The 10919-nt window shown below is 33.1% G+C and overlaps 1 protein-coding gene across 1 annotated transcript in view; it reads left to right on the forward strand.

The window, feature by feature from the left end:
- Positions 1-10711, forward strand: part of Gbeta13F (guanine nucleotide-binding protein subunit beta-1) — a 31003-nt gene extending 20292 nt beyond the window's left edge. The window contains exons 2-7 of the mRNA XM_018551847.1: positions 5091-5664; positions 8016-8161; positions 8907-9200; positions 9761-9962; positions 10086-10302; positions 10493-10711. Of these exons, the coding sequence (XP_018407349.1) occupies positions 5608-5664; positions 8016-8161; positions 8907-9200; positions 9761-9962; positions 10086-10302; positions 10493-10599 (1023 nt within the window). The 5' untranslated portion in view covers positions 5091-5607 and the 3' untranslated portion in view covers positions 10600-10711. The remainder of the gene's footprint in view (positions 1-5090; positions 5665-8015; positions 8162-8906; positions 9201-9760; positions 9963-10085; positions 10303-10492) is intronic.
- Positions 10712-10919: the final 208 nt, after the last annotated feature.

A 10919-nucleotide genomic window follows, 5' to 3' on the forward strand; every position in this document is an offset into this window, starting at 1 on the left:
TTAAGCTGATCAGAACTATGCGACCTTGAATTTCGTTAAAAAGTTAGCAGCCCATTTTTAAAAAATTATTAAAAAATGATTATTAAGCGCATATGTCATTAAAAATCATAGAGAACTCTTCGTATCGTCAAAAAGAAGCAGAAATTATCATCAGAACTATTGTATCTAAAAATTAATTTTTCAAAAATTTTTAATTTTTTTTTATTCGAAAATTTTTTTTACATATCAGGAACTGTAGGCAATCGCAAATTGAAGCTATTAAGCGCTCAGAACTATTCCACCTCAAAATTCGATAAAAAGTTAGCACCCCATTTTTAAAAAAATGTAAAAAAAATGTTTATTGAGCGGAACTCTTGTTATTAACTATAGGGAACTCTTCGTCTTGTCAAAAGGAAGTGGGAACTCTAATCAGAACTCCTAAGTACTGTAGTTGGGGTGCTAACTCAACATACCCAAGTATCATATTGAATTTTATTTTATTTCTAATGTGTGCAAAATTTTGATCTTACTGCTGGTTTAATTTAGATAAAAATATTTCTCGCGTTGGATTGACAGTCCTCGGAGTTTCTCCTTCCGGTCGCAAAATCTTGCGGAGTAAATCGGTAAACAGTGCACTGGAAATCTTTACATCCGTGATTGTTCGAGCATGATCGATTGCAAATGATATAATGAAAAAGAAAACTTATATAACCACAAGATTACGTAGTATTTACGAGATGTCTGCTTTTCTCTCGACGAGGAAAAACTTCAGGATTTGTAGTGCCGATAAAATCGATGATTTATTTATCTGTTATTTATCTGTATTTAAAAAAATTGATTGATGTAAAAAAGTGATCGATTGTTATTCTTCTATTTGATTGTGTAAAAAACAATATTTTGCATATCTTTAAAATAACGTTTATACATCTCTTAAAAAATTTTAACGAGGATTTATATGTTTTTATAATAATTTTACGTTTTTTAAGATAATTTTACATTGTTCTCAACAGAATCATTATGTTTATTTTGGAAATGTTAATGAAAAATATTAGAATACAATATGATAGAAAAACTCGTTTATATGATTCTGTGGATATAGTAATTTTTTTAAATAATGAAAAATGTTGAAAGCAATAATAAAGCAAAAATTGGGCGTATTTAAGATATTAGTATATATTGTAATGAATTTTAGAATTATATATAATAATATAAGAAGAACAGTTTCGACTTTATTCGTCAGTCTTTGTTGCATTATAATAAATCAAATTACAAAAATCTAAATTATATCACAAATTTAAAACGTCTATAGAGTAATATTACAGAGTAATATTACACGAAAAAAATATGTATTTGGTTGTTTTAACTGGAATTCTAATGGAAAATGAATGATTCAGAATTCTGGTTAAGTTTACTAGATTTTTGGTTAATTTTATAATAGAATTCTGGTATTAACCATGGATTTAACCAGAATTCTGGATCATTCATCTTCCACCAGAATTCCAGTTAATCAAATATTTTTATCCGTGTAAAATTTTAAACGTCGTCATCCCCTCTTGTATAAGACAGGATTTATGTCGGTATCTAATGAGCCGTCTACAATGGCAGCAGCAGATTAGGCTGTAAGAGTAAGAAATTGACTAGTCACAGTCCAATGTGAGAAGAATAATCGACTGTGATCAATTTCTTACTTTTACACTCTAATCCTGCTGCTGCTATTTTAGACGGCCCATAATACATTGTTTCTTTCCTAGGATCTTTTTTCTAGGAAAATTAACAATTTTATTAAAAGAATTAAAAAAGTCACAAATCCGTAGGATCAAACTATTTGCTCGTAATTGTCAGACCACGGATATTTTTAAATCTTTGATGTAATTTAGATTTGTGATTTGGTTTATTGAAATGCAGCTGATGAAAACTGACGAGTAAAGTTAAAACTTGTTTCGCATGTAACATATAATTCTAAAGTTTATTACAATATACACTAATTTCTTTTATACACTGTTAAATTTATAGTGTCAAATTTAACATAATTTATGTCGCCTAAATATATCGTCATTTTATACTAAAACGATAGTTAAATTTGATACTATCGTGTCAATTTGACTACATAGTGTTAAATTGACACTGTATAGTGTCAAATACAACCAATGTTTTAGTGAAGCAGTGGCGACTCATTAAGTTTAATTTGACACCATGGATTGAATACAATATGTACGCTTTGATTTAGGTCTTTTTGTAATTTATCTTGTTTTATATATTGATATAAGAAGGTGATGGATTTGTAATTTAAAAAATATCTATCTATAAAATTATTCTCTAAAAGTATTAATATTATATAAATTTTCTCCACAATTATGAAAATGTGGCATTTATATTTCCAATAAAACTGGATGGCGAAAATCATGTACCTTATCTAGAATAGAAGTGACAAACACACACGTGTCAGTACTTTTCAGTCAATTATCGGTTTTCCGAGTTTATCGATATTACGTTGCAGTAACTAGTCGCACCGGCGCGGCGCGGCGCGGCGCGGCGTCGACCGATCGCTCGTCGTCGTGACGGTGATACACGTCGCGCGGATGACGTTTTTCTCGAGGAAAAGTACGCGCTGAGGAAAACTCGAATCTCTCTGAGTCGCTGACAAGAACTCGAGGGAGAAAGAGAGGTCGCGATAAAAATATCTGTATGCGCCATACAACCAAAATATTTTTAGCGAGCCGATAATTATATTCTCTTTTATCTTTATGTGTTCGACATGCGTGTATACGTGATAAGAGAAGCGCTCTATTATAATATTTTCTGTAATTATTTTCATTAGCATCATTTAAGGCACTTGATTCAAATTAAGCAAAAAACGTGAATAAGCGAATGAATGAACTTGCTTCGATAAATGCAAAAGACAATGGCATATAATTCATTCTGTTTTAATACCTATATCAAAAGAAAAGAGTTCATTATACTTATTATATTTGTCATAAGTATTTGTTCGTCCTAATTACAATTGAATTTATTTTAACGTAGCTTGTTATAATTTCTATATTCAGAGAAAAAGATACAATGATAGCAAACTATATGTTTATATTATAGATGACAATTATATAAATTTTATTTACAATTTGTAAAATTAATGTATATAGTTGAATGAACTATTTTATAGTTATTGCAACTAAAGTTGAATGATTAGGAAAACTTATTACGAAACTATTAACTTTAGTTGCAACAACAATAAAATAGTTTATTCAATTATATACATTAATTTAACGTTGTATACGTATTAATTTTATATATAAAACGTTATTAGTTATCTATACATATAGTTGCTGTATATTACTTTGTCTTTTTGTTTGAGTACAACCATATGAGTTGTATATAAAACCTCGTAATTCATTTTTAATTGCAATAATTATAAAATAGTTTATTCATATACTATGTATAATAATTTTTCGTTTAAACTCTTATATTTGTCGTCTATACATAGAGAGTTGCCAGCATTATAAAAAATACTTTTTAACTGTATGTAGTATCAGTATATTGATTAATATTTACTTCAAGAATAGATACACCAATTTATCAATTAGTAGTATAGGTGTTTCCTATTTAGTGATACAAGTCAACATAAGTGTCGTTTTATATTTTATTACTCACTAAACGTCAAAAAAGGAAAGCATAATTTGTTCTTCTTTATACAATGTTCTTATGCAAGTTTTAGATAAATGACTATCGCAATTGTTAATGCAGCAGAACTCCTAATTTATTTATGTTCCTTTCGTAGTAAAACGGTGTATTTTCTTTAATACGCCAACGATACGACTCATTATGTATGTCTGGAAATAGCTATTTATTTTCACTGTGTGTAACGCTTAAAAGCGGTATGTGTGCCAATTAGCTAGTCCGACTAAACGACGGTACAGCAAACATATTTAAGTTACGCACTCCAATTTATCACCATCAGAATATAAATATTTGAAAGTTCCAGCGATGTTCTTATATTACTTGACTCCTTAGAATTTCCTCAGGCATGCGATTATCGCGACACGCATACATAAGACCGTACTTTGAGCTGCGTGCGAAGTCAATGCGATTATCTATTACAGTCATTAAGGAACCGCAGTAATTCTCGGAGAATGACATTTGCGGAAGACTGCTTAGACATGCCGTCTGTTCGTTATACTTGAACCATATCAAAATTGCGCATCATACGCGAGAAATATAACGTTCCGTTTATCACTGACGGTAGGATACGTGACAGACGGAAAACTGTTAATTTAACACCTCTGCATTCTTCGTAACAAAGAATAAATCCGAACGTTGCGGTAAAACAGCGCGCAATGACATTTGTAATTTTATATGACTTGACAATGTTACACTGAGAGAAAAGTATTTAGTATTTTGTGACTACAATTGGCATGGTAAATTAAATATGATTAGGAGCTCCATTTTTATAGTTATTACTATAATGTTAGTAATTAATGGTTACATTCATGCTTTTACAAAAGTATATAATTGGCACCAAAAATAATTATATAATTGTACAATAGTTACTCTCTAAATTCTTCGGAGTGGAATGTCACTCTTTTCCAAGACTAGCTCAACGTTCACTTTAGAGTGAACTCGTACTCTTCAGAGTGACAATTCACTCTAAAAATTTTAGAGAGTAAATTATGGTAATTGCAATCTGTGTCAGTGTATTTAAAAAATTTAAATATATTTTTTCGCGAATTAGAGACAAGCGGGCGGTGGTATTATATAACTAACTTAACCTTAGCTGTACACATACTTTTTTGTACTCTTAATATACACATTCGGGTCTCTGGATCGATCCTATCCATATTTGTTACCATAACTTTCATAAAAATAGACATATTTTAATTAACTTTTTTTTTCAATCGATGGAGTATTGATTAAAGGACAAGTTCGTAATGTGTAAAAGTCGATAGAATTAAAGAGCGTCGAGATATGTAGGTTTAAAGAAAAGTTCAGAAATGCGAAAAAAATCTCGATTTAGCAAACGCACTGGGATTTCTGAGACCGCATTGTGTATAGCTAGAGTTAGACTTTAGATACCGTTTGTCAATTAATTGTATGTAATTGATTTGATATTTTATGTTTAGGGGTGGCAACGGTCTCGTTGGGCAGTGTCGAAGTTGGCGAGAGGGGCAGAGGGATCAGCTGTGATCTGGCTTTGGTTGCGGTGGTAGCAGCGGAAGCGGAAGCCGCTGCAGTAGTGAAGACAGGGGGTGAGAAGGTGGGGCTGTGTGAGGCTGGTAGTAGTCCCGACTTTGTTAAGCAGAGACACAAATTCTATTCTTATCCCTATTTTCATTTATCTCCTTTCCCTTTACTTCTCATCTTGCTTTACGAGAGTGGTAAATTCGGGGGCGTTCGCCACCCGCCACCGGAAACGCTGTCGACGGCGTGACACCGGCCTCGCAGTTAGCCTTACTCCTCCCACAGAGAGTAGGCGCCGTAGACCAGGAGCTACCGTCATCCGTCATTATCGTAGAAATTCTGAGCCCTCCCCAACGAGAGGAGGGAGCTCCATCAAGCCCCTCTCGCACGCGCGACGTCTCAGTATCTCGTACCCGTTAACGGGTGCTTATAAGGCACGCGCGTCATCTGCCAGACATCATGAACGAGCTCGATAGCCTTCGTCAAGAAGCGGAGACGCTGAAAAATGCCATTCGGGTAAGTACTCGCCTCTTTGCCTCGAGGTCATTGTTTCTTTCTTTTCTTGTTAAAAGGTATATTAAAATATGTAGGGTGGCGCACAAAATATCATCATATCACTGAACTATCCAATTTTTAGGCTTTAGTAACCAATTCTATATTAGTTCTATATACGAATTTTGTTAAAAATAAATGTATTATACATAAATCAAATACAATATAACATTTTGTGCGCCATTTTATTATATATGTATTTTATATGTATTATACAGAAAAAAACTTTTTCCGATTTGCTTAAAGTATTTTTAATTAAAGTTGCAGAGAAAACATTGAAAGTAATTTATCAACTACTTTACTGCTATTCCATAATTGAATTGCTTGAAATAAAAATTTATTAAATTATTTGCAATTATGACGATATGATTCATTAGCGAGTAGTAGGATGTTGTTATATGTAATAATTGAATTTCTTGAAATAAAAATTTATTAAATTATTTACAATTATGACGATATGATTCATTAGCGAGTAGTATGTTGTTATATGTAATACGTTAACCTTATAATATCAAATAAAATAAAGGTTTTTAGAGAGCAGTGTAATTGGATCCTTTCCAACATATCAAATCGACTCATTCGTCTCTTACACCAGATTTTGCAATTTTATGTAACTCTTTTGGCTTCCTTTGCTCCGAACGTTAAAACGAATATTGTAAATTTGAACGATAGATACTCCTCTATGGCGAATGACTTTCCACATTGTTGTGAGAATATGGAGCCGAGTAGTAGTGGTGGTGGTAGTGTGGTGGTGGTAGGGCGCGGCATAACCGTCGCTTCTCTGATCAATACGCCACCATCCCTCTCTCCCTCACTCCATATCTTGTTTCTTCTCTGAATGTATTCGTCTCTCTTTCTTTTCTGCTACCCTCCTCTTTCATACATGTATAAAATGTACGCGCTCGCATGGTAGGTATGCGCGGAAATATGCGCTTACGATGAAAGGAAATAACTCTATCGACCTTGTTTGCTAATTGTTTATGACGCGAGTGATTATTTTTTTCCGATCACAGTTTATTCGGCAAAATCCTTAATGTGCGTAATGGATGTACCATGAAATATTGTATTTTCTTATGTATAATGATTTTTTTATTTTAATTAATTTTTCAATTAATTATTATAATTTCAAGATTGATCTTGTTTAATTTTTTTTTTATTAATGATACACAATTAAATTACTTGAAATTATTTTATCAAAAAGATATCATCCTTGATTAAATATACGGTAAGTTACGGTAAAAATTGATCATAAAACGAATTATGAAACGAGTGCGAAATATAGTGCGGTCTTATTTTAGAAATCATTTAATGGTCCTGTATATACATCTTTAGTATATCTTTAGTCTACTAAAGGCAAAGAGTTATATCCAATATACTTCAGTATTAAGTCGCTTTAAGTACTACTGTCTACTGTATTATAATCCGATTTTAAAGGTCATTTGAAAGATAGTATTGCGACATAATATCGGATTAAAGACACGCGAGCAGCGAGCACTATTTACCGAGTTGGACAATTTACCGGATTTTTCTACTGTCCCGTAACTTTCTTTTTCTAATTCCTTAAAATTCGTGGAAATTTTGAGTATTCTATTTAATTTAGTGACATGTTTGGTCGTGATCGTCGTTTAACCTTTTATGCTTAACTCGCGTATACGCAGGTATGACACTAAACGAAGTTCTCACATGGAATTTATTAAATTTTCGTCCGAGGTATATTCACTATCGGCGCGTTTCAATTAAGATACTGCTTTAATATGAAATTTAGAAGCATTGAATTGTGCAGTGCAGATAAAATTTCTTCATCATTCTTTATTACGTTGCTGATACAATAGTAACGAATAATTGCATACGATATAACGAGATTTCTTATCATGTTATCGTGAATCTTATCGCATGTATTAGAGATCAAACACGGTGAACGGATCCCGATGCAAATACACACAAATATAAGTCAAATTGGACCGACGAGAATAAATCATTTAAGAAAAATAATCTTATCCGATCAAAGCGGATTCAGTGCTTTAATGTTTCAGTGTAAATTTATGTATGTATCCAATTTTGAAAACCGCGCGCCGAAATCTTTTTCAGTCTTGAAACACAATCATGAAGAGCAGAAATAAAGTAGTAGTATCACATATTAAATTGACAAATAATTTAATAATGTTGATGATAATAAGCATCTTATGAAGTTATTAATAATTTAATGCTAATATAGGCATTTTAAAAACTAAATAATTTATTGCAAAAAGTTACTTTAGCCAAGACTGAATTCCGCATCTTCCATTCACAAATTTGCCTGTAATTTCATGTTGCAGGATGCCAGGAAAGCAGCATGCGACACGACCTTGGCTCAGGCCACATCAGGCATGGAACCTATCGGTCGCATACAAATGCGAACGAGACGTACACTACGCGGTCACTTAGCTAAAATTTATGCGATGCACTGGGGAAGTGACTCGAGGTATGATGTTAGATGTGAACACGATAATTCGATGACAATTAGTATGTGAAATTGTTGATCACTTTAACCATCTGGAGCTGATGGTGGTTCTATTGAACTCATTTAATAGATATTATTTATGTTACATCTGCACATTTGAATTATTGAAGTGTTAATTAGTACCTTTTACAACCTGTTGTTTTATCTTCAAATAAAGTATATGGTAATTTACTTATTGGATAAACAAAAGAGTAAAAGAGTAAGATAGTGAGCTGAAATTTATCAAAAGGTGGAATAACCTAGCCTTAGCCAATAAATTACATCGAATCTCATAGATTCAACGTCAGTAACTGTGTTATTTTGATTTCTCTAGAATCTTGTGAATAAAATTTTAGTAGTAATAGTAGTAATGATTTTTTAAACTGGAAAGAAGGATTTAAAAAAGTAGAAATGTATACACATTTTTCTGCAAATCCAACTATGTAAAAAGTGATTAGAATATATAATACGTACGTGTGTGATCAGTTCTTTTTGTGTAAAAATAACACTATATTGTATAAAAATGAATTTTTACTTTTAAACATATATAGTATAGTATTTTACGTGGAAAACTAATCACACATACATATATTACAATCACTTTTTACACACTTGGATTTGTAACGTTAGAGATACAAATAAATCTTTACTTCATATTTTACGATATTTCAAAATTCTTTTATTAACTTTTCATTTCATCAACATATATTTTGTTTCTCATGCATAGGAATCTAGTCTCTGCATCGCAAGATGGCAAACTGATCGTTTGGGATAGTTACACTACCAATAAGGTTCACGCGATTCCATTACGGTCATCATGGGTAATGACTTGTGCGTACGCGCCCTCGGGTAGTTACGTAGCATGCGGCGGACTGGACAATATCTGTTCCATCTATAGTCTTAAAACTAGGGAAGGGAATGTTCGGGTGAGCAGAGAACTTCCGGGTCATACTGGATACTTGTCCTGCTGTCGATTTTACGACGACAACCAAATCGTCACTAGTTCCGGCGATATGTCTTGGTAAGTATTACATACTTAGAGATTTATGATAAATGATCAAACACTACTATGACAGAAAAATCCTCTCTCTATATATATCCTTTATATTTTAAAACTTTATATTTTCTAAAGTTTTGCAAAATAAAATAAAAAGTATACAACTATATAAAATACGAGAAAAATTTAATGCACAAAATAAAGATAAAATTATATAGCAATATATAAGAAAATCTGGTTAATAATCGAGTTAAATAAAGGATGTAAAACTTTAATTAAGACATCGACTACATATCAGTACATTTCGTGACCACAGGTCCTTCTTCAGCATAATTTAATATGAGTTTATATTAAAAAAATAAAAAATATAAATATAAATACAATCGCATTTTTTATATGTTCTATGGTATACAAATTATTACATTTAGCAAATCGAAAACGTAATAATATACAATTATAATAGAAAGAGATAAAATTTTTTAATTTTTTTTCTCTCTATCTACTCTTAAATCTTTTCCGTTGATTCCGATGAAGGCATTTGAAGATTGTAAAGTGAACTAAAATGCTGAATTGTTTTGATTCAGTGCTTTATGGGACATCGAAACTGGCCAGCAGTGTACTTCGTTCATCGGACACACTGGCGACGTAATGTCTCTGTCGCTGGCGCCGGACACGCGCACCTTCGTGTCCGGGGCGTGCGATGCCAGTGCGAAATTATGGGACATTCGTGAAGGTTCCTGTAAGCAGACTTTCCCGGGTCATGAGAGTGACATAAATGCCGTCACGGTGAGATATATTAAGAAAAAGAAATTTAAAAATTACGTTTTTATAACGGTAAAAGTAAATACTAATGCATTTTCGACAAAGGTTTCGTTAAAGATTAACTTAACCGTTTGGATATATTCACAGTTCTTCCCGAATGGATATGCTTTCGCGACGGGCTCAGACGACGCGACGTGCAGACTATTTGACATTAGGGCGGATCAGGAACTCGCGATGTACAGTCACGACAATATCATTTGTGGTATCACCAGCGTAGCTTTCAGCGGGAGCGGGAGATTATTGCTGGCGGGCTACGACGATTTCAACTGCAATGTTTGGGATTCTATGAAAACCGAGCGAGCTGGTAGGTTGACGATATCTTATGGGCGCTAATATCATAAGAGAGAAGAGAGATTTTATTTGAGACTCTTCTCTCGATTATTTTTTTTTCGAGTTTGTTATTATCAATGATTTTAATTATTAAAGTAAAAGATAAAATTATTCTTGCTATATATATTCTATTAAAGAATATTTCCTATAATTGTGTTTTCTAGGAATTCTCGCTGGGCATGACAATCGCGTGTCTTGTCTCGGCGTGACGGAAGACGGCATGGCGGTGGCGACAGGCTCCTGGGATTCGTTCCTACGCATTTGGAACTAACTTGGGGCTCTCCCAAGGACGTTTCTTCAAAGAACCAACAGTCAACCAATTTACAGCATAAGAATCAAGTACCACCATCTGATCACCGAACAAGTCGGCGTGCCAGCAGCCACGACACTGGCAAACAAATCGCCAGGTTCACCGGAGTTGACGCTGATCAGAAACTTTGGATACCGGATTAATAGTAGTAGTACCAGCAACAATAACAATTACGAGCGTATGAAGACCCATTATAACAGCGGCAATAGCAATGGCGGTGATTTCAAGAACGTTTTGGGTTATGGTGGTAAAAAAGATTCCCACGGCAAGCGCATCGTAGT

The sequence above is a fragment of the Cyphomyrmex costatus genome, unplaced genomic scaffold (genome assembly GCF_001594065.2).
Source record: "Cyphomyrmex costatus isolate MS0001 unplaced genomic scaffold, Ccosl1.0 scaffold147, whole genome shotgun sequence".
In the NCBI taxonomy this organism is placed as follows: domain Eukaryota; kingdom Metazoa; phylum Arthropoda; class Insecta; order Hymenoptera; family Formicidae; genus Cyphomyrmex; species Cyphomyrmex costatus.